General features: G+C 32.2%; 1 protein-coding gene across 7 annotated transcripts; it reads left to right on the forward strand.

Annotated features, from left to right (window-relative positions):
• The first annotated feature begins 1,837 nt into the window (after nucleotides 1-1,837).
• LOC126847180 (glucose dehydrogenase [FAD, quinone]) lies at nucleotides 1,838-19,043 on the forward strand. 7 transcript variants are annotated; one of them, XM_050587295.1, is made up of 3 exons: nucleotides 1,838-2,146; nucleotides 2,452-2,629; nucleotides 16,306-19,043. In XM_050587295.1, the coding sequence occupies exons 2-3, from the start codon at nucleotides 2,492-2,494 to the stop codon at nucleotides 18,070-18,072; spliced, it is 1,905 nt and encodes a 634-aa protein (XP_050443252.1). In that variant the 5' UTR covers nucleotides 1,838-2,146; nucleotides 2,452-2,491; the 3' UTR covers nucleotides 18,073-19,043. The 7 variants fall into 7 exon arrangements, with proteins under 7 accessions (XP_050443252.1, XP_050443260.1, XP_050443242.1 ...); XM_050587303.1 differs by having other exon boundaries at nucleotides 1,838-2,140; nucleotides 2,455-2,629; XM_050587285.1 differs by having other exon boundaries at nucleotides 2,455-2,629; nucleotides 16,306-19,042.
• The last annotated feature ends 6,774 nt before the right edge of the window (nucleotides 19,044-25,817 follow it).

Genomic DNA, 25,817 nt, shown 5'->3' on the forward strand with positions numbered 1-25,817 from the left:
CTCCTAATAATCCTCAACCCTTTCCCTTCAAGCGCTTTTCTCCACTCTTCGAGTCTCTCGTCCAATTCTTCCGGACTTTCCCTCTCTAACATTAGCTTAGGCTGAGTAATTAAGATAAAAGTAAATTTCACTTTGGGTTGTGTTAGCTGCAATTTTTTAGATGTTTAAAGATAGCGTTATCGTTAAGCTTAAACTATGAATAAATTCAATATTTAAAATAAATTTACGAGAATTACTTTTGAAGCTTTTTACATAGTAGGCATTTATTTTCACTATTTATAAATAATAATAAAACATAACATTGCATTTACAGTTGATCCAACTAAACAATACTCATAAAACGGATAACGGCATCGCTTAAAGTGTAAATGATGTTACTTAAAATTAGCGACACGTCTAATGTCATCACATTTAAATCATAAAAAAAAATATTTTTAGATGTTTTAAACATTATATAAAACATATTGTAATTTATTTCCAAAGATGAACGTCCAATTAAATGCAAAATAAGTAATTTGATAATTTATTTTTAGCTTCTGAATTAATTTATCAACTTTCTCCGTTGTAAACTAGTTATATCATCTACTGAAGTGTTACGTTCTAAAAATTGGCATTGCCAAGGTTATTAGCTCTGGTAATATAATTGAAAAATAAAGAAATAGTTTTTTAATTCACGCTTCAAACTAGTTATAACCATCAAAAACAATTGTAAATAGAAATTTTATAACTTTGTTTTCGACCTTCAAATATTTTATAAGTCAAGTAGAACTTTGGTATGTGCAAAATGAGGCAAACCTATTGTTTTATTTTTGTCAAACTGACTTGTGTAAACATTTAACAATTAATCTAGTTCATTAAATTTAAGCGTATGAATTAATACAGTAAAGGTTTAGAATAATTGTAATTTTATATCATATGTCATTCCCAAATGATATTTTGGTTTCGATGCAGATTTCCTAGGAAATTGAGAAAAAAACAACTTAAAAATTATCCCATTTTAAGATAAGGCACACCATATCTATTCGAAAAATATTAAAATTATTTTCAAATTTGTTTGGAGTAAGTATTACTTAGATACAGCACTACAAAACTACAAACAGGTATACAGTTAAAAATAAGTATAATAACATTAATCCTTCTTCCCAGAAGATCACAAGGTGGTCAATTTAACACAAAACCCATTTTTTTTTTGAAAAAATACTAACAATTTGTTAAGATTTTTTTTTAAAATATTCTTGATTATTATTTTGAAGTATTATACATTTTCCGAATAGACCAGTCATAATCGTTTTTAAAAAGGAAAACTAAACTAGATTCGAATCGAAGAGTAATAAATTTTGTTACCAAATCATCTGGCAACAATCCCTCCCAATCACATATGATTTATTTAAGATATTGCTGTGTGCGAATACTGTTCATAACGTAGGTATATTGTATTGTAAATAATTAGAATAATTCGCTTGACTCGAAAAACGATAAACAAAGCTCTTTCATTTGCCATCTACGTGAAATATTGATTAACTATAGAGTAAATTGATTTCTGTCTATCGCTCATTCAGAGTAAATCTACACATACACCTGTCCGTGTGAAGAAAATTCGCCATCTTATTATTATATTGACTTGATGTGTGTGTGTGTGTGTGTGAAATGGTATCTGGCGGGTGTCGGCTGTTATTGGGATTTTTTAGGAGTGTAAAAAAAATAATAAAAGTGAAATGAAATGATTGAACTTGTACGAAACGAGAATGGCCAGCCGGTCGTGACCACTTTCACGTTTACCCGGGCCGAAATCCAAACGTTACGGGATCAGCTACGGTAATCGGACGGCGACCGAACGCGGTATACGGTTATTACCACGCGGCCAGACAACACCGAGCCGTGATCCACCTCGGTCGAGAACGCTGTCCGCAGTGCACATTCCATCCGGTCGGTAGTGGGACACGGTATACACACCGTAAACGTCTTGTTTCGGAAGAACTCTCACTCGTCTTCGTGCTCGCGTACCCGTGTAGTTTAGATAATATTTTTGTGTTTACCATTTAGAAAGCAATGGCAATAGCCGGAAGGACCGTCTCGGCAATACCACAGGTGTGTTTGTCGTCGACGTGAGGGCCATGACAACATCCGACTCCAATCTCAGGTCCGAGTGAGTATGGCATCTGTCTGACCAAACCAACACAACCCGCCCCCAGGCGAAACCCTAAAGTCCACACTTGTACACGGTTTACACTTGGTGATCACTGTGGATGAATGCACCAACACTGTAAGTCGTCGGAGGGTTTTATCCAGAGTGAACCGCGTAACCGCGGCTAAAGGAAACCCTAAGCATATTGGTTAGGACCTAATCCTTTTTTTTTTACTAACCTAAACGAATCTGACCAAACCTAACCTAACTTGACCAGGTGTTCGAGGTGCTACTCAGTCTAAAAGTTACATTTTCACTTGTCTCAGCAGGTCTCGAGGGTGAAACTTCACAGAAGCCACGAACGCCATGCCACCGTTACTGTCCGGGGCCATGGCCAGCGCCGCTTGGACCGGCGCCGGACTCATACCCGTCTTCATCGTCGCCTTGGCATACCTCCGGTACTCCATGTTTGATCCTGAGTCCCGGGTCATTGACGTCCAAGAGGTAAGCCCCGTTAACCCAAACATCTACTTTTATAGAATTTATATTATGCTCCTAAAGTATGGCATCGAGAAATGCTTAAAAATAGACTGAACGATGAGCCGGATTAAGGATAGGACAGTGTTGGAATTGAGGTGATTAGAGTATATCGTGAGATAAAGCAGAAAACGAGAAGAAGATCTTTATCGAAAACCATATAAATTAGCATATTTATTTGGTAACATTTAGAAAATTAGTATCAAGCCCACCTTCAACAACGTACAAGTCATTCGTACAAACATATACCATCATACTTACCAGATAACGGTTTAATGAATCACTAAGTATTATAATATATTCATCTCGTGTGTCCTTAAAAGACGTCTTATTTAATCTAGATCTCCTTGTCGTTAAGCTTTCCAAATAGCGCTTATGCTATTTTATATAATATGCTTTTTTAAGCGTTTATGTGTTCTGCTTTGAGCTTTAACGTTTACAAATGTCCAAATTTTTAAGACATTTTATTTTGGATTTCGCATTGACATATGACAAACCTAAATGCCAAATGATGGCTAAGTGCAAAAGAATATAATGCATAATGAAACGATTGGGTCTTAAGCATTTATGTACATATAGGTGCAAGTAGAGAGGGAGTTGTGGAAAAAGAGTTCAGCGTTCTTTGATTTTTCATGATATCATGCTTTGTTACCGGTTAGGAAAATGTATTGATTTTAATTAGCGCCTAATTGTTAATCTATGGTATGAGTCATGCGACATGCAGTTCCGACAAATTTATTACTGATACCAAGTCTTTGACCATAACCGAATAGCTATAAATAGATGATTTATGTGTTTTTAATTAATGTTTTGCAAAACTCGACTGAGTATAAGAACCGTTTTGCTTGCATAACTCCGGTTTCGTTGATTTATAGTACTGATAACACAATATTTCGAGATGCGTTGGTACGACAACAGCTGTAATATGGTTATAATGTGTGTTTACCGCTAATTTTCTCTTTTACCGCCAAAATGATATGAATTACAAATGCGGTTTGATTGTATCGCAGTTTGAATTTAAAATACACCGTTGATTTCTCCACGTGTTTTTACTACTGGTATTATTTACCATTATTTTCGTCATCGTTATTATTATTATAATATATATTTTTTTATTATTTAGAAAATATTGTTCTACTATTATTGTGCCGCTTCGCAGTTGGACGGAACACCGCTAGGGTTATTAATTGAGTTTAAAGGAATATCATTAGGTCTGGAGAGAGAGAGAGACAGGGGAAAAAATGTCAAACAATTGGGATGAATGAAAAATGTATATACTTTTTGCACCTAGAATTTATTTTTAATATTATGTTGTGAAGACTAGTTGTTGTTGCTAATACGTCACAAACACGTGGGAAACTTTCGTTTAATTTGCATTATTATAAAGCGACCATTAGAATATAATAAGTTGTTTTTTTCTTTTCGTTTTTCTCACACTGCTCAACGCGCTCCAACAAAAGATTCTCACACAACATGTTAGTATCCAATTATTAGACTACAATATTATACACCCACTTGGACACATTGTTATACATATATATGGGTGGTACCCATGTACATAGTCGTGGTGGTCGTCGTCGATATGAAAAATAGGCTGTCTCCATTACACATTTTATTTTCGGTAATGGTTTCATCGAACGGTAACAGAATAATAATAATTTTTCATATGCTCGTTTGAATCGGTCACTTTAGTTTCCTTTCACCGCCGTTATCACATTATATCGTCGTATATATATACGTATACATATATTATGAGTAACGAGATAATGAGATATATGTATACTGTATCAAGGACTAGAATAACTTGTATATATAAATATATACACATTGCATTGTGCGGCCACATTCAAACGGCGGTATACATACCTGTTGCCGAGCAACAGAATGTAACGCTATATGATGTGTACCTACAAGACCGGTGTCACGTAGTACACCACAATGTTTTTTTTTTACTTTTTTAATTCTATCGAATTCAAGACATTTACGGAATTCACGTTTTTGGCCACTCGTAAAACGGGATTATACTACCTATTTCTCTAATTCGGACAAGACTTACCCAAGTCGATAATACAGTTGACGGAGTTTAAACGGAGAAAAACACATACAAATGCATATTATCCTTCATGAGTCATTAGAATTCTGAATGTAACTTAAGTAATAAATGCACTGAACTCAATATATGGAAGGCGTATTGCCTATATAGTCGTCTGCTTATGGAAATGTCCAGTAAGAAGCTGTCATTTTGTGTACACTTATTGTTTATTGCATTATGTATTAAACATATTATGACGGAGTTATCATCATGTTATCATCACCTAACCTAACATTTCTATGATTCATCGAATATAAGACTATATGAAAAAAGTCTGTGATATGACGGTGTACACATGTATCTTGGAATAGTAAAGTAGCATTTTTACTTTCCAAGAAATTGGTACACAAAATGGCTGCCTCTTAGTGATACAATGTCATCAGGTTTGGTTAGGTTAGGTTTCAAGTGCACAAATTGTTTGGAATTTTTGTTTTCAAATTTTATTTTTAGATTTTGATAGTATTTTCAAGTACAAGTTTGATCCTATGATATTGTATCATTAAATCAAAGACAACAATCTCGTCTCTGATCAGTTTTTAACAGCGCGTGCCAAAGAAAATCCATACTAATTGAACACCAGTGTGTAACTAATGAAAAAAAAATGTTCAGCGTCCCCCGTGTTAAAATACTATAGGAATTCCTTAAATATAAAACAGAAAACCGACCACACTTAGTTAACGTTTTTTTCTTAAATATGCAAAAAATAAATTATTAATAATTGTTGTCGTTGTGGTTTTCTGCAAAGCTGCAATTAAAATTATTGCACCAGTGTGACCAACCGGTGTTAATTATTTAAAACTTTTACTCGCTGATAGGTATGTTTTCTAACCAAAAATAACCAATTACTTACTATATACCTGTAGTAATCCATCAGCTGTAGAAAAAAAAACCCGTCTCGCACAATATTATATCCGTGTTTTTTTTTCTTCTACAGTGTCTTCCGTAATAAGAAAGCGGTTGTTCCTAGTATAATATAATATAATTAATAGAGGTATATCATCTGACCGGCGAATGGCGGGTTTCTTTGGCAGTTTCTACAGTGTACTATAAATGTAAACCGGTTACATTATAGAGTTTTGTGTTATTCCAATCGATGAAATTATGACATAAGACATAAGTGTACTTACACTCCCAAATTCAGTGTTAACGTTATTACTCAATAGCCGGCTATATTGGGACGATTTAACGACGTCTCTGGTAACGGAATCAAAGAAAGCCATACCCTATTGATGTAGGTATATTAATTGGGTAATTAAAATTCTTAGAACATCTGAAACCATTGATATGCCTGTATTTTACTTTCCGACTCTTGAAGTAATTTTAAGAGAAAAACAAGTAAAACAACAATAAGTTAGGCCAATCTATTTTTATTGGTAAAATACATTATTTAAAATCAGTACCTTCTAAGCTCGGCGTGAAAGCAAAAATATATAACTATAACTATACATATTTTTTTTAAATCCAAATTGAGTAAATAAATTATTTTTAGTCAATTTATGTTAGCATACATACTTCCCGTTTAACATGCGAAACATAACTTATAATTACATAACTCACCATGACATTACGTTAAATTTATTTCCGGTTAAATATTTAAATTATATGACTTTACTTTTACGTTTTTAATGAACTTTTAACTATGGCATACTGCCTAAACTGGTACAGTTTATTACCGGTGCCGTTATTCTAAATATAACAAGTAACTAGTCCCTAACGTAATAAGTAATTGTAATGAACAAAACTGTCCGGATCTAGTTTCTTTTTCTTTTAAATATATTTTATCCCCAATTTTCAAAAGGGATCAAAATATTAAATACACGAACGACATTGAATAATTAATAAAATGCAACTAGATTTATATTATATTATTGCTTTTTACGTACATCTCATGGAATCAATATTCCAAAAATGATAGTAAAATTGTTAAATTTATTCAACAAAAGGTTTGTTCATATTTTCTTCGGTATTTTTGTTTGTTGCCAGTTTGAAAACTAAACTATGAATATAATAAGTTTAGAAAATGTTTTTGTCACCCAGAAATGTAGTCTGAACGTTTAGTGAAATAAATATGTTTAATATTCATTGCTCACATAATGTGAGCAAAAATGTTTAGTGTTTTTGGAAAACCTATAAATAAATATAAGTTCTTTTGGACCGTTCATTTAAATACTAACCCTTTTTTTTTATCCACGCTTCATAATAATGCTATGTCATTTTTGAGTTGTAAAATTAATAACTCTAATAGACAATAAAAAATTGTAATTAACATAAAATTTAATTTATATACTACCCAGACGTATTAATTATTTCATAATACCTATAACTTATAAAACAAGTGACAACTGAAATTTCACTTTTTTTTATGCACTTGGTTACATTTTATACTTCTTTCTCTTAGCACATTTAACTATACAAGTTTTGTAGCCATTTATTACATTTTCATAATACAAAACAGTAGCGGTATCTAGTTTTTATCGGTGAATGTGAAATGTACCCTAATACTCACCAGTTAACTTTTAAAGAAACCTTGTTTTTATATATTTCATTTTACTATTAATTTAGAACAATGTTATTTAATACACTAATTGGTTATCAACAAGAGAAAAAATCCAGCATAGTTGATCAACGATCCAGGCCTCGTTTACAAAGCCGGAGGGGAGGTTTCAAGATGGATTTTGGATATAAAGTTAATGGGTGTTATAGATAAAAAAAAGATATTCGAATGGCGTATTTGACCGAGAGGGCTATAGCTAACTTTATGCCAGTTCGGTCGCCTGAGGGCGCATGGCATTAATGCCATGCTTATCGGGGGTTGATAGTGTGGGCCAACGCTAAAAATGTGTTATAGAATACATTATATACAGTTAATAGTAGATTGTATACACTTTATTATGTATTGCTTACAAAAGGTAACTGACTGAGTGAGGACTGATTATGTATAAAATATTTTTTTATCAACAAATTTTTATGTCAAACTGAAACTCAAAAAAAGAACTCAAAGCAAAGAAATGTTTCATAGTAGTAGATTTTTAATTTTCGTTGTAAATGTTATTGAAAAAATCATTAAAAAACTATAGATATTACATTTTTTCACATAGATATTACTAATAGAATAGAAAATAATTAAAAAATTGTGTCTCGACCTCGTACATTTTATGCATTTTTCAAGCTTTTGCACAAATTTATTTTGTTTACATAATATATTAATTATTATGTTTACACATTGTATCTTAATACCGTTGTTTAGTGACAAAATAAATAATTTTTAAGACAATGTGCGTCAATAATTGCTCGCTGTTAGCGGATATGTACCAATTGCAAGTGTAAAAATAAAATTCATCAAAATGTTAACATCCCTATTTTGGCTGGTCAACCACATTGGTATTAGGTTGGCTTAAATACAATTATTATAAGAACAATTTAGGATATGAAAATGAATCGTACATAATATTTTTAATTGAAAAGCATGTTGATTTCAAATTATTTTTCAACACATTATCGTGTGCTAAATTCCGAATTCGTAAAATTGTTTATGCGGTTGTGTGTTATTTAGAGAAAATATTTTGTGTGGACTATTACACATAATATGTTGTTCACGTCGATACAAAAGTAAAAAAATAAGACGCTAAAAACAATGGAAAAAAGTTGTGTGTTTTTACACGCAATACTTCAAGGTATTTTACATAGTAGGGCAAATTTATATAATGCGAAAAATCTGGGCACATAGACCATTATTATGTATTTCTATCTTTCATATCGGTGGTGACACGGCAAAAGGGTCTAAGCGACACGGCTTATACTATTGGTTAGAAAATATAATATAATTATATGATTGAAAAATTCCCAATTCTTACTAAAAAAAAAGTTATTGGGAAATAAATAGTAAAATCACAAAAAGAACGTTTAGTGGCCATCCTGAAAACTATGAAATGTGTCGCTTAGACCCTTTTACCGTGTAACACATCGATGTGTTATTCCCTCCCCATTCCCACTATGCCCCGACCCCACTGTACTGGCTTTTTTATTTCTAGTTATCTGGGAACTCTAAAAAAAAAACGTTTATTTGTACATTTCTCATGTGGCGAGTAATATGGCTAATTCATATGTTGATGTCATCGTGGAGTTGTTTATCTATGACAATCCAAGGTGCTTTAGAGATGACACTTAGTCAAATTAATTGGATGACTTTACGTTAGGTTAGGTTTGTTGAATGGCTTGGCTGTACCCCACCGAATGATACCATATGTTCACACAGACGTCAACGAGATTTTATAGAGTAAAATGCGACGTTAATGTACAAATGCTTTCAAATTGCTATCTTTCTCCAGAGTTCGATCTAAGCGTTTTATATCAATTACATATGACGAAATCCTCCACTAAAATACTTTTTATATTCAAAAATAAACAATAAGATTTGCATTATTCGTTTTCTACCAAACCTTTAGTCGAAAACAACATTTTTGTTGTTTTGGATCAAAACTGTTGATTGACGCTAAATATACATTTTTTTTAAGAGATTCGTAGTTTGGTAAACAGCACAATAGTCAATAGCATACTATCAACGACACGGAATTGGTGTAAAGAGGTTATATACATAAAACAAGAACTTGAAATAAGAAACAAATAATATAGACTTACATTAAAGAGATAACGTGTATTATTTTTTGCGTAGAATGCATAGATTTATTTTGTAAATCGATTTTAAAACTACTTAACGATTTACCCTTAAAATCGTAAGAGCCAAAAAAAAATACGATTTTTCAATTTTTTGCTTTAACTTGCTCTAATTTTAAGAAAAATGGTCGGATCGGCTTGGAATTTATAAGGAATAATTGTATTTTGGCAATAGTCTTAAATCTAAATTATAACCATTCCTCCCCACCACCTATTAAGATTGAGAAACCGCTTGAAACTGTGGATACTGTTTAAGACTGTGGTTGTTTTTTTTTGTTTGCCAGGGTATAATGCCACGGTCGATCATTACTGTTGTTACTTAATCTTTGCTGTTCGTTGCTCTTCCTATCGTTGATCGTTTTACAATAACGTGCTTTAGTTTTCATTTTTTTTTTTGTGTTTAAAGACCCCTTGACCGATTTCTCATATAGTAAGTGTGCAAATGAGAAATCATGTTTGAAAGGTACTTTAGAAGGGCGACAAAAAAAGTTTCACTAACATTGGTTCCAAGGGCGATAAGGGTAATTTTTTTAGATGTAGCACTGTTGATAAACATCTGTTGTATACTACCAATTAATTATTATTAACCATTTTTTCCTACAAAAGGTGAAATCTTTTTCTTTGTTTGTTTTAGTCTAGCCATGATTTTTGCCTTCAAAAGTAGAGTTCTTAAAGAATAGTGTAACTCTCTTACACATAAATTTGGTTTTACATATTTTATTCTAACAGAAAACCGTTTTTATCGATAAAAAATACTGTAAGGACTTGAAAATAATATGCATAACAAACGGTAAAAAAATATTTCGCTAGTTGAAGCATTTGTACAAATAAGAACAATAACTTACATCAACGACAACAACAGGCCCAACGCATAATACCAATAGTGTGTTGCTAACAAATTTCGCCGTTTTATATGTGTGTTTTTTTTTACCTGTATACACTGTAACTTTTTTAATACTGAACCAATTCCTCTGAGTAGCAACTCTCTAAATCACAAATTTCATCTAGTTGGTACTTTGAGGGGGGGGGGTGGGTGGAAGTTGAAAAAGTTTATATCTTCACAGTCGAAATTTGAAAAAACAAAAAAAAACCGTACGAGTTTTTAAGTTAGAACTTTTACTGGCTATAATTTCGAGAAAAAAAGTCTGATCGAGTTGAAATTTATAAGGAATATTTATTTGATGTGCCCGCACACGTCAGTTGTATCAAATTTGAATTAAACCCATTTCCCACCCCCTTAGAGGGGGTTCACGTTTTTTTGTATTTTTAGTTTTTAGCCGTAATTTTAGGACCTTTAAGTTAAAAATTTGGCAATAGTTAGAACTCATATGAAATCATAACACATTAAACGATAAAAAATTTCGCCATTACAGTTTTTCTTTAATTTCCGGAAAACTGTGTTTTCGCAGATTGCGTACATTTTAACAAAAAACTCTAAAATCTTAAAAAAAAATGTTATCAAATCATTAAAAAATTGTTACCATGTAGATCTATGCAGAATGATACTATTAAGTTTTGTGCTCAAGTACCACTATTGACTTTAAGTTTACGAAAATACAATTTTATTTTTTTTTACTTAAATTTTTTCTGGCTGATTAAAATTGAGAACTGATATTAAATTCGTAATCACCGACCCCAAAAACATATAATTTGATCACTTCTTAAATCATCATAATGACGTTTTTTTTAAATTTCCTTTTTTCTTTTATTTATATACCTACTGAATGTTATTCAATAATAACATAATTTTAAATTTAATTTAAAATAAAAAAGAGAAGTCAATATTGTCTATGAGGTGTATACAATTCTAGCGCCCTCCTCCTTCCCTCCTAGACTCACTTCAGGTAAATGGCAGGTAAATATCTTCAGGTAATATTACCACATAAAGTTCTGAAACTCTCCGTTGCACGTGTACTTGCCAAGGTGTTTCTAATAAGACCTTAAACAACAAAATCCGTTTATCGGTTTAGAAGTGATCTGCAAGTGGAAAGGAAAATATCTGTAATTGACTAATTTTTTTCAATTGTAAACAACCTAAAGTAATTTATTTTTATTTATTTAAATTCATATTTTGTATCTTTTTGACAAACTTTTTCAAATTGTTATTATTAAATGGTTTCAATGCACATTTTTGCCTTTACAATGTATTTATCGTTTTTAGTATTCCTACCATCAATGGGTTTATTTGAAAGATATTTTATCACTTTCGGTGATCTTCTATAATTCCTGGAAATCATGTTTTCTCTGTATCATAGTATTTTTTTTTTAATTGTTTAAAGCGTTCACCTAATATTTTGTATTTAGCGCTCCATGTCGGTTTTTTAGACACGAGCACATCTAAGTCGTAACGTACACATAAGTTTCCCAATAACATGTTTTTTTGGGCCACAAAAAAACCGCTTTGCGCTTACCGGTGGAATCAATCATTTTTCGTAGCAGCTAACGCCATTTTAAGATGTACAGGGTGATCAATTTAACGTAGAACACTCAATATTTTTTAAGCAAATTGCAATTTTGTAGTTTTTTCTTTTAACAAAAAAAATGTTGTTTATGTTATTTTACAATACATTATAAAATTACTAAATATTTAACTTTTTTGGTATTATCCTAAGGTCTATCGACTTTTGACACTTATAAACCCTAAATAGAATCAACTATGTCATCAGAAAGATCAAATAGTTTAGCCGTATTAAGTAAAGAGTAATCTATAACCAAAACAATTTTTAATTACGATGATATTATTAAATCATTTCCATCAAATCATTCTCGCAGAAAATTTTGGAAAACCCCAGAAAAAGCTAATGTTTTTTTTAAAAATTATAAACTTTTTGAACACTTTTATGTTAATATTGTTAGTTTTTTTCTTAATTGTTATAAATAATATTATATTGGCTATGTCTGAGTTATATTTTATATATTTGTAACTATGTACCTATTACTTAAAAATGCAATTTATAAAATAATATATTTATTGACAACGTATTTAGAATGGTTTAACTCTCTCTAAGTGTTTGTTCACATCTAAATGTTTTTTCATAATGTTAATTATTTTATATTTAATGAACTTCTCCAAAAAACTGCTGTAAACCGCATTTCTGAATTAAATACTAGCTACGCCTGTTATATTTTATAAAGTGTGTTATGATCTTCATCAAACCATTTAGGCCTATCAGTTACTATTTAAGAGCACTAAAATAACACTTCTTTAATCAACCACTTAATATACTGTGCTGGTTTCTGAAATAACTAAAAAATATTATTTTTATCGGCCAAATTAAAAATTGTATTGTTAATACTTTTAAGCAAGCGATAGAAACATCTCCATTTCCATCAGCCCATTAAAAACTTAACTAAATTTAATTAACTAAAACTAAACAGATTTTTTTAAAATTAATACATTTTTTATTTTTGATAAAATATTTACAATAAGTAAATTAGTTGGATATTTAGAGAGAAAAAAAGAATGTAAAACAGTCAGTGAAGAACATGAATAAGGAATCTCAAAGTATTGAGACACCAAATAGTATTTAAAAAAAAAACATTAATCTTAGTAGTTCTTGAGCCAGTTCTGCGCCAGTTTTTTTTAAGTCGTCTTAGAGGTCGGAATGGAGTTAAACTGAGGCATATGGAGTGAAAAGCCCCAATTGTTTTGGTATTTGAAGGTTTTGCTGATCACCAGATAACAGTATCATAAGTTCATATTGGGTTCAAAAGGGTACTGTAAAGAAGGAACTTGTTTTTTATTGGTATTTTTGAGTGTAGAAGAGGTCGAAGCAAATCGATTTGATAGTTGAGTGTTTTGCGTTTTTCGTTTAAATGTGGTGACCAGGTTAGGAGCTTGTTAAATATTAAGCCTAAATATTTGATTTGAGAGCATTGGGGAATGGGAGTTTCATTTAAAAACGCAGTGTGACGCGAGCTGATTTTGTTTCGTTTAATTTTATTTTACAATTTTTTAGCCAGGTTTCTAGTGAGTCCAGGTATATATATTATATTGTATATGTAGCGAGAGAGCGAGAGTTGTGGAAAAACATATTATCCTGGCAACCACGTTGGTATTGGGTTGGCTTAAATACGATTTATGTAAGAACAATTCAGAGTACGAAAATTAATCCTACGTATTTCAATTTGAAAAGTACTTCAATTTAATATTATTTTTCAACCTTTCGTGTGCTAAATTCCAAGTTTGTAAAATTGTTATTGTGGTTGTGTGTTGATTTAGAAAAGTGTTTTTGCGTGGGCTATTACTCATATGTTATTCAGTTCGATACGAAACCGAGAAAAATATAGCGCCAAAAACAATGATACATATTATTTGTGTTTTTACACCGAATACTTCAATTGGAAACCTAAATTTGGGCCTCTGCTTGAAGAGTTCTGCACACGTTGGAAAAAAATTTCATATTTAGTGCAAATGGTGTATGACTTTATCAGGTAACTGTTTGAACAAGCATACAAAACATCACATCAAAATAATATGTTTTCTTCGTATTTCAATGAAAAACACTGAAACTGTGTTTTCTAGTAAGAAACTAAGTATGCAATCTTTTTGGAAAAGTAATAACAATAATAAAATCATATATTGAAAAATTCAGAGTATAATATAAAACCTAACACATTGACAACTGGAAACTTAAATTTTGGCCTCAGCGGTTAAAGAGTTGTGTACACATTGGAAAAAAATTGTCTACTCGTTACAATTTTTCCAGATACAAAATAAAAATATACCTAGTAATATAATTTTTTTTTATATATTTATTATTTCACTGTGGCTTACAAATATTCACTTCAGTAAATATATAGCATAATATTATAGTACACAGTACTTATTTGCTACAAAACAAAAACAAATTTTATTGTCTATAATTATAATGGTCACATATTATATTATGTGCCTACACACAATAATATAACCAGACAAATGATAGCTATAAACGGCTAGTACAGTCATGTTAGGTTATTAAAAAAAGCTTGTCGATATTTTTTTTAACGTTTTAGGTACTTTGATCGTATAGGATAAGTACGGCCAGTAGTAAAAAAACATTAACACAAACAGAAATAAAAATAAAAAAAACAGGTCCTCGGGGAATGAACTAAATAAATCTATACCTTAAATCTATAAGTCAGTCTCAGTTTTTGTAAATTTCGACAAAAAGACTTTTAAGTTCAAATTTTCCTTGAAGATCTGTATTATTTTTTTTCAAAACTCTTCATGAGTTGTTCATTTTTTTGTCTTGGAGTAAAAATTTGTTTATAATTTAAAAAGGATGTTTAAATTTGCACGTCTAGTGAATTAACTAGTTTTTGCCGAAAATTGTCAAGTACAGAAATAGATATACTTGTTTTCGAAAATAAGTCCTACATCTCGGATTTAATAATTAAAAGCGATTCTTTGTCAAATAAATAGAAAGTGCAAACTTGTAAAGTATGTTTTGTGTTACCCTATTGTATCGGATGACTCAACAAAAGTAAACTAAATCTTTTTACAAGTATTATTATTTTGTTTTTAATTACCAATGCCGTATTTTGTGAATGATTTTACCCTAGTAGGTGGCATAGGTTGATCTATGGATAATTCGTTGTTCCGATGGAGAGCTAGGCCATTGACATGTAGAATTTACATTAGCTACTTTGTAGTGCTGCCATTAAGCCGTCAGACACACTATACAGTGTGGGCCACGAGAAGTCTACACTTTGATTATGCACACAAAATTGATGTGAATCCGTCAAATCCTCATAGCTCACACTGTATTCGTATGTACAGTGAAATATCATCTGGACGGCCTCAAGATATTTTTACACATTGATAACTGTGTGGCATCTTCTATTCTATAAAACTATATTATTGTAAAGACGAGATATCTGATATTGGATTTCAATTTCCATTGTTATAAAACATGTAATGTCCACCCTAAGGCGTATACGTTTAATTTCACAAACGTCACTGTTGCCATTGTGAGTATTGAATAAAACCGTTATTTATCGACACATTATTGTTTGTGTAGAAGTCATCAGGATGTATATCGAATGTATATATATATTGTACGGCTAGAGTGAAAAATATGAAAACCTTGGTGAAAAAGAGCTTCACCGATAAACCGATGAAACTACTAAGAAAACTACTTAAATTTGAATTAACTTCTCAAGTGTTAATATTGATTAATATTCACAACAACATGTTATACAAATGTCAAAACAATACTTTTTTTAAAGACACGGAAATTGTGGTCAAATGTAAATAATTTTATAAAAAAAACTTCTTGTATATGATCTGTCTTCGTATGAAATGTCTTTTTTTTCCTATTCGCCTTACCTAACTCATACATCTATTCACACGGTCCTCTGCTTTTCTTTGTTGACTAATACCTTTCTCACCTTTGTACTGCTTTGTTTTAACCACCTCTGTCTAATTTTTGTCATTTGTCAATTACTGGTAACACTCCTAGAATACCTATTACTTAGTTGTTTCTAACAATAATTGTATTTTTTGTCCATCTTAGTACTAGCATTTCTTAAATTTCCAGATTCCGTGATAAGTTAAAGAAATCAAAACTTTGGAGAACTTTATCATTTATATTCTGGTACCTTTCCCTATTCACGTACTCCGTGTAATTAAGTGTTAGCCTAAATATTCCAGCATAACCTTCGAAATACAACTCATTAAATCCACGCAGTTTTCTTATAAGACTGCTTCCAATCACACTACTTAATATACTCCTGTATAAACTAGTCCAGTACTTAAATTCTTCAACTGATTATTCCATTTATTCCTCGTTTGCTAATTCTAACATGTTTACTTTGCTGGTAACTCTGAATGTTTCATTAACGGTGAGGTGTGTATCATATTATCGTTTTAAAATTTGTACATTATTTGCAGATACAAGACGAATACGATTTCATTGTTGTTGGCGCGGGTTCAGCAGGGGCGGTGGTTGCCAGTAGACTGTCTGAGATGCGCAACTGGACGGTTCTAGTGTTGGAGGCCGGAGGAGACGAGTCGGAAATCTCAGACGTCCCGTCGTTCGTCGGATACCTTCAGCTTTCCGACATGGACTGGCAGTACAAGACGGCGCCGCCGTCCAGCGATAACCCTTACTGCCTGGCCATGGTGCACGACCGGTGTAACTGGCCCCGAGGTAAAGTCCTGGGGGGCTCTAGCGTGCTGAACGCCATGGTCTATGTGCGTGGCAACCGCCGCGATTACGACAACTGGGCGAACGCCGGCAACGAGGGATGGAGCTACAAAGACGTTCTGCCGTATTTTCTCAAGTCCGAGGACAACCGCAACCCGTACCTGACAAAGACCGAGTACCATTCGCGCGGCGGTTACCTGACCGTGCAGGAGTCGCCGTGGCGGTCGCCGCTGGCCGCGGCCTTCATCAACGCCGGCGAAGAGCTGGGATACGAAAACCGCGACATAAACGGTCGCCATCAGAAAGGGTTCATGATCACCCAGACGACCAGCAGACGCGGCAGCCGGTGTAGCACGGCCAAAGCGTTTCTCCGGCCGATCAGACTCAGGCCGAACATCCACGTGTCGATGCACAGTCAAGCGACCAAGATCGTTTTCGACCACAGCGGCGGCGGCGGCGGCGGCGAACCCCGAGCTTCGGCCGTCCAGTTCTTGAGGAACGGCAAGAAGTACACGGTCAACGCCCGCAAAGAGATCGTGCTGTCGGCCGGCGCCATAGGATCTCCGCAGTTGCTCATGGTGTCCGGCATCGGGCCGGCCGAACACCTGACGGAGCTGGGAATCAAAGTCGTCAACGACCTGAAAGTCGGCCACAACTTACAGGATCACGTGGGCCTGGGCGGGCTGACGTTCCTCATCGACGAGCCCATCACGTTCAAAAAGTCACGGTTTTCGACCGCGTCCGTGGCGCTGGAGTACATAATGAACGAGCGGGGTCCGCTGACCTCGGCCGGCGTCGAAGGTCTGGCGTTCGTCAATTCCAAGTACGCCGACCCGTCCGGCGACTTCCCGGACATACAGTTCCATTTCGCCCCCAGCTCCGTCAACTCGGACGGCGAACAGATCCGGAAAATCACCGGGCTCAGGGACGCCGTGTACAACACCGTGTACAAGCCGCTGGTGAACGCCGAGACCTGGACGATACTACCGCTGCTGCTGAGGCCCAAGAGCTCGGGCTGGATACGGCTGAAGAGCAAGAACCCCATGGTCTACCCGATTATCGAACCCAACTATTTCGCCTATCCCGAGGACGTGCAGGTGCTCATCGAAGGCATACGGATCGCGTTCAACGTGTCCAACTCAGCGGCGTTCCGCAAGTACAACTCCCGGCCGTTGCTGACGCCAATGCCGGGCTGCAAGAAATTCGAACTGTTCAGCGACGAGTACTGGGAGTGTGCGCTCCGACACTTCACCTTCACTATTTACCATCCGGCCGGCACGTGCAAAATGGGCCCTTCCACCGACCCCGGCGCCGTGTTGGACCCCAGGTTGAGGGTTTACGGGGTCAAGGGGCTCAGGGTCATCGACGCCTCGATGATGCCCACCATAGTCAGTGGAAATCCGAACGCGCCCGTGATCATGATCGGTGAAAAAGGGGCCGACATGATCAAAGAAGATTGGGCGTTAACAGAATCTTTTCATTCGCACATCGAACCGGCTGTAATAGTTTAAGCTGCGACCGAGTAGGTACCTCGTCTAGGTCATCTTGACACCAGGCGACCGTTACGGTTTGAAAGTTGTAGGGGGACATACTTTTTCATGGCATCCGCTAAAACATGGTTGTCAACACTGCAAAAACACGAGTAGGTTGTTGATTGATTGTTTTTTCTACATTTTGATACTTCAAACGCCTTTTGTAGATACGATTCAGATTACTATTTAATCTAGTGAACGTTTTTCCATAAATTTCTCTGGTAGTTTTAGGATTGCTTAAATGGGTTTATCGATACGATTTCGTGTGATTAATGGCGTACTCATATGAATTTTATATACTAAAGTTTGACATGAACCGGTTAACAGTTAACATATTATATTATACCTGCTTTACATTGACACGGTTTACATAGGTCGTATCGAACTATTTAACAAAAATTGCTCAATTATTGCTTTAATTCATAATTTTATAATATCCTACGCTCGGTATTTCTTAGAAAACACTACTCGACACGCACACGTTGTCCTTAAATTTCATAATATTTTTTATAAGAAGTTAACGCTGCGATTAATCTGTTATCGAGTTATGAAAATATCCATGACAAACAAAATCGATCAGTCAGCGAAACAAATATTTTGGCTTTCTCGTTTACTTAATTATGTTTTCTTTTGATTTACCTTTATAATATGCTCACGTGAAATAAAATATGTTAGTGTAATTGTAAATATGTAATCAAAGAAATAATTTATAAAGAACTGCTTAAAATATTACAAAGAATAGTGAGATAGGTAATAATATATGGATAATTGTAAATAGTTTTAGTTTTATTTAGCTATTTTATAATGCGTCAAATCTTCATTTGTATATTATTGCTTTTTCGTTTATTCACACTTAAAATATATGCCAACTAAACATTACTACCCAATTGAAACGTGGTAATTATTGTATGTTTATATAAAATTATATCATACAAAACTTCCATCTAAATTAATAATATATCCAAAATGTATTTATGATTATACAAAATTACAATGTTTACTTATTTTATTATATTATATTATTACTATTTATAAGAAATGTGCAAACCGCTAAATTTGTAAGCATTACTTTTTGTACAAATTTATGTTTTATATAAAAATTGTAGATATTAATTTTGTTGTTAACTTGTTTTATATTAAGTCTATGTCATAATTTTTATTTAATTTTTCAAAATCTGCTTATTATTATTAGTTTAAAAAAATTAGAATGTACTTAAGTTTATATTATATTTTTTAAATCACTGTTTTAAATTATTATTGTTTTACTATTTTGCGTATGATTGTATACATAATAAAAATTAAAAACTATATTTATTTAAACGACATACTTACCATATTAAATTCATTGTGATTAAAACAATATTTGTGTAATTTTTCTGTTTTGACGCGAGACATACATAAATAATCAACATAATATGCAAACGCCTTTTATTAAAACAAAAGCCTTTTGAGATAACTTTGTATTATGTTCTGTTGTAATAACATTTTCATTAGACAATTTGTGTGATTTTTATTATTTATTATTCTTTCTTTAAGTTTGATTTTACCAATCAGAATTTATACCTACAGGATTATATTTTCCTATATATTACGTTAAAATCTACTCGAAAATCAATTATACTTGCTTTGGTTTAAACTATAAGAATATACTTACAATACATTTTTAGAATTAAAATTATGAATATATTCGTTTCTTAGATAATTTATCTAAAACAGGTACGAATGATATAAAAAAATAGATTTTAATTATAAATTCAGATTTTTACAATGCTAATGATATTAATAGTTGTATAATATTATTTTTCAATTTTCGGTAGATGGACATAAAAATAATTTTAGAAAAGTCTAGTTTTGAATTTAAAATTATTTAAGTTGCGGCTCACACTTCTTTTTGTAAATCTACAATTGAAATCTTAGTTTTGCTAAAATTATTGGACTTAACTCGTTATGACCGCCAACCGAAAAGTTAACATAACAGCTATAAAAAAAAATAATATACACATATCAAATTATACTCAAATCAAAGACAAATAATTGGTCAGAACTAATTTGTTTCGAGAGTGTTTTCAATTTACATGTTAATCACCTCAGTCTAAATTAATTTTAACATTTATCTTTAGTTTTTAAATAAATTAACCATATTTCATTTAATTATACAAAGTCAATACAGATCGTATAATCTCATATCTAAACCAGTTCAATCATAGTGTGCCATACGTGGGACTTTCTTGTATTAACTTTATTGACATTTTAAAAATGTTCAATTTTAAATTTATTCAAACTAGATTAAAGATAGAAAGTGTTAATAAAACTTGCTAGTCTCCAGCTTATGTATAAATTAGGATTATGAATAAAATATACACTTAGAGTAAAAAAGTATTTGCGACAATCCATTCTTGTGGTTAACGAATTTTTTTTTATTAATGTTTCATGTATTTTTTTTTTTAATTCGGTAGTCTTATTATTTTTATATACAAACAATACCAATTGAAAATCTATACTCATATTTTATTTTACGGTTATAGTGTGATAAATTCAAGGATAACCGTAGTAAATAAATAGGCGTGCATTAAGCGATTGTATTGAAGGAACACCATTTGACATGCGTTTAGTAAAAACCGGCAAAACATTGAAAATGGAAATTTATCATTGTCCAGACTAGAATGAAGAAGTCACTAAAAAGATCTCGATTGTTCCGAATAACGTGCGTGTGTAAAAAATATTATAAACGACAACAATGATAATGATAATCGCACTGTCCGGTTTAAAGTGATGTGCCTAGCTAAAATAATTGCTCGCGCGACAATTGCGTTTATGCAATGAGATAATTATTATTTCATTCATTCATTCGTTGTTGTTGTTTTATATTATAAACACACCGTTTTGAATTTCGCACTTGCACTGGCCGACTTTCTAAATACATCATAACATAATATACCATTGGCGATGACTGTTTGTAAAAAAAGACCAGCACTACTACTAGTATTGGCTGTTGTTTCTATTTGTATAATTATTAACGCTATAAAAATTCAATACAAACCCGAGTGCGTGATGTTATTATTATTATTATTATGCACTGCCATAAACGCCGAACGACGACCCTCGTAGATAGTTGTTATGTATCGGTATCGAGGGCTACGTGATAGGACTATCAATCTGTTTTATACATAATGCCTATAGGTAATGGCGTTAACGATTCGCGATTTTTAGAAAGTTTGCGGGTTGTCATTTCCTTTCAGCGGACAGGCCCAGAGTCACAAGGTCACTTATGGCTAGTAGACTAGTTATGAATAACATAAAATATCGTTATGCACAACAGGGTTAAGGTTCACGACGTTTAAAAACATTAATTCGGTACTTGTTTGATTTTCATTTGTATAAGACGTATCTATATATATATATATATATGTATAACCGCAACGATTAGGACGGTTGGCGACTGCATGTTAAATTGTGTGCAATCATTTTAACGTTTTCAACACAATTGTAATGATGTATAAAGTTCAGTGAACAGTCAGTGCATTTTTTTAAACTAAAATATTAACAAAAAGATATCGCTATCAATATGTCGAATTCTAAATTAAAAATGTTAATATATTGATCTAAGACGTTATAAATTATATACTAGTCGGCGAAAGGATTTATTTATAATAAAAAATTAGGTTATCCACATTATTATCCAAATATTTATATTAATTTAAAAATATTCCATGGAAGAGATGGAATGTATTCTGTTAGTCTTCAAGTATAATTTTCTTCTATATATTTATAAAACTAAATTCGGAATACTGACAATTGCCCTACAAATTTAATTACTCAAGTAAAAAATTATTGGACCCAAAATATAATAATTATCAAAATCGTTTTAACGTTGGAGACTTCAAATAATTTAACTAGGTCGATGATAAAATATGTTGTTTTTGTTTTCGAATATTTTCTTATTTATGACATTAGTGTATGACTGTAACTGTTTGAACAAGCATACAAAACAATAAATCAAAACAAGTATTATTCTTATTTTAAATAAATAATACAACTTAAAAAGTGTTTTCAATTCGTTTTCCCGTTTAAGAAAGTTAATATACAATTATTTAGAAAAATAATGATAAAGGTTTTAAATTTTGAATGTAAAAATAATGATATGGTCGAAATTAATTAAAAACACTTTTTTCTTAAAGATTGCCTAAACAAAACTCCTTAAAAATGGTCGGTATCCCGTATCCAGGGGCCTCAACACGAAAACACAATTGTTATTTTACTTCAGAAAAATACTTTTGTGATTTTATGTGCGTTTTCATTTTCACTGTTTACACAAATAAAAACATAGTGATCGTTTATGTACGATATTCTTACACGTTCAAAAGACTGTAAACAGTAACAAACACAGGGTTTTTAAAATTTCATGGCGACCTGGCTCAATGACGTCTTTCTAAAATTATGAAAAAACGACCATACAATGATATTTTAAGGTCATTATAATTTTTCCCTCTTCGGTAAGAGGATTTGGGAAAGATGATTTTGAAATTTCATCGAACGGCAATAACCAATTAAGACATTTCATAACTATTATATTTTTTTATGGCTAGTAAATAATGTATTATTTTTAATACAATTTAATAATTTTGAGATTGATTTTGGCGTTTATTTTATCATTTTTTTAAATTTATTTTGCTATTGCCGGAGTCGAATCATTTGTTGTCAATTATTATTAGAATAATTTGTATTATTATTATCCTTAAACAATGAGAGGGAATTGGCCACAAGGGAAATATCTGATTACCTTGTTAGAAAATAGAAACAGGTAATTCAGCCGTTTACAAAACATTGCAGTTTTCATAACCGCTTTTAAACAAACGTCACGCTAGTTACCTAAATAAGTTAGTGATTTGACATTTTGCAATAAATGTGTAATAATAGTGGTTCTAATATATCCTACACATTAAGTACACATAAATGGATATAGCTCTAATTGTGTCATTTTCATTAACAAGCCATTAATAACGCATTCAAAAATAACTATACTATTAATAAGAGCAATATTACTATTGCTGTTTTGCAATATATAATTGTACATTATTATTATACGACGTGCGTTGGTATTTTAATTATTATTTTTTAAAAAATGTCTATAAATTATATTTTGATTTTTAAATATTTTGTCATTATAGGAACGGTTTAAATTGCATTCACTTGTTAAAACACGTGTTGAGTAACATACATTGCCCCTTAAGATACGGAACACAACAAACAGGAGTAGATAAGGAATAGTAATATTAATGCCTTAACAAACTATTTTGTCGCCCGAAGAAGGTGACTGATTTGGAAGTGCCTAATATAATGGTAGATAAATTACCGGAGTCTATTGATTTAAATCATTATAAGTTGTACTCAGTACTTTTATAAAAAATAATCAAATAGGTACATGATTAGTTTGGCATTTATTTTAGGAAAAGTCAGACAGCAAAATAAGTTTCAGAAACCTTATATAATTTTCATAATATTAATCGTTTCTGCGTTATTATTATCTATCAACTCTTCTGGGCTATGCTTAGCATTAATTAAGCACTGCCATTATCATGTACCTATATTATGCGATCGTATCGAAGAGTCTGTAAACAAATACATATTATACTATTTTCCTACAATCGAATCGGTCGCCTTGAACTATTTAATCTGTGAGAAAATCCATTATAGCTATACGGAATAACATAATAATATGACAGCCTTCGCTTGCGTTTAGAATATCGTAAAATACACCTCTACACTTTTATTGTATTAAGATTGAAATTGTTTTACGTATTGTTGAAAATAATTTGCATAAAATTATTGGAAAACTCTTATCTTATTGTGTCCTTGAATCGTTATAATCTTTTCTGTTGCAAAACAGATTTGCAGACACACACAAAAAAAAAATTAAATTAATTTATTAAAATTATTGATTTCGAAATTGAAAACTGATTGCGGTTGGAGTTATGGTATTGGGACACTGTGATTTAATAGTAGTATAATATTATAATATTATTATGATTGAATAAAATGCGTATTACACTGCAGTTACAATGTATAGTCTCCGTGGCAGCCTACATAAGCCCATATAATATCGCATGCATTGTGTATTCCTAATTATAATAAAACAGTATGAACACACACATGGCGGTGCTTTATTGCTTTTTATAATGCATTTTCAATGCGCCCGTTCGCCTATTGTTATGTGCCTCGGTACGACATTAACCTAACCTAACGTTATTACAATATTTGTATGCATACTAATACACACTTACAACGATGGTACCTATTTATCGCGGGGTAACATCGGTAGATACGGTTGCATAATATTATCTGTAAGTTTTTTTAATGAAATTACTAGTTTTCAACTCGGCCCGGCCGTCCCGTGTAATGTAATATACAATAATAATAATAATAATAAAAAAAATGACTATTACTATGCGAAGAGTTCAACAGAATAAAAAAACGTGCTCCGTCTCACGTCTCCTTTCGGTAATTATTCACCTTATCCCGTACGTGGGACGTGATGAGTACCTCTATAACGTTTTTTTTATTTTTTTTCATTTAAGACCATAAGCACAGATGTCAATATACGCGTTACATAATCTCTGTATACCACTCGACGAATATTATTAACATCTCCGCATTTACATGCTAAAGATTACACATTATTTATCAACACTGATGACGTGATCGAAAAAAATACACTTACCTGTACCCGAAACTGCGGTTTGGGTGTACAAACAGACGCTGGCGAAGGTTACAGAAAAAAAAATACTTTACTAGCACGCACGAAAATAACACTTTTGTACACTTTTGAGGATTATGAGGTAGGTAGTTTGGGAAAATTAAGATCATATTATAAAAATACTACCGAAAAAAAAAAATAACTGATTAACCCCTAATGAGATGAGATGAGCGGATCACTTTAAGACAATCACTCTTTTGAGTTTCCAAAAAATTTCAGTAACCAAACCGATATAGTTCCCAAAGGCAAATTTGCTCCCCGTGAACTCTAATGGTTTATTTTAATTACATTTAATTGATTGGTTATTTGATGATGTTTTCTTGCTAGCATCAGGTTTGTTGGCGAAAAAAAGAAAACAATACAGTGTGTTAATTTTTTCAATTTTAAAAACCGTTCGAGAGTCCAAATTTTAAGTACTTAATAACATTTATAACATAAAACGATTACGAAAACACTGTAAGTATGTTAAACTGTGTACCCTACAGTATTATATCCGTTATACAACAGCTATGTACAGTCTTATTTCAGTTCGTACACACGGACAAAGCCGCTGTATGCTATTGCTGCAATCGTATTCGTAGATATAAATAAAAAAACAAAATTATTTTGATCAATAGTGAGAAACTGTCATCATATAACCGCGCTGAATGTGAAATTATTTTTTAAATAATATCTCATTGTCTCTGTATTACTCGGCAATATTTGCGTGGAAGATGTGAATATTTTAGTTTGTTATTTTTTATTTCTCCGTAGAAATTATTGTTAAGTGTTCGTCGAGAGTTCTCCATTTTTGTACAAAACATAATGTAATTATCACATTATTATCTGTGCCTTTTACATTGTTTGAAATAACCGCACGTTAACAATATATTGTATGCATATTTAAACATAAACTTGGTAGGCGTGAAATAATATACAAGCAATAAAAAAAAAATAACAATTATCCATTGATGCAATTGACGGTCGTCGT

The sequence above is a fragment of the Adelges cooleyi genome, unplaced genomic scaffold (assembly GCF_023614345.1).
Source record: "Adelges cooleyi isolate 19-005CV unplaced genomic scaffold, UGA_ACOO_1.1 ACOO_flye_CR_arks_rails_tigmint_CR_PRNA_108, whole genome shotgun sequence".
Classification (NCBI taxonomy): domain Eukaryota; kingdom Metazoa; phylum Arthropoda; class Insecta; order Hemiptera; family Adelgidae; genus Adelges; species Adelges cooleyi.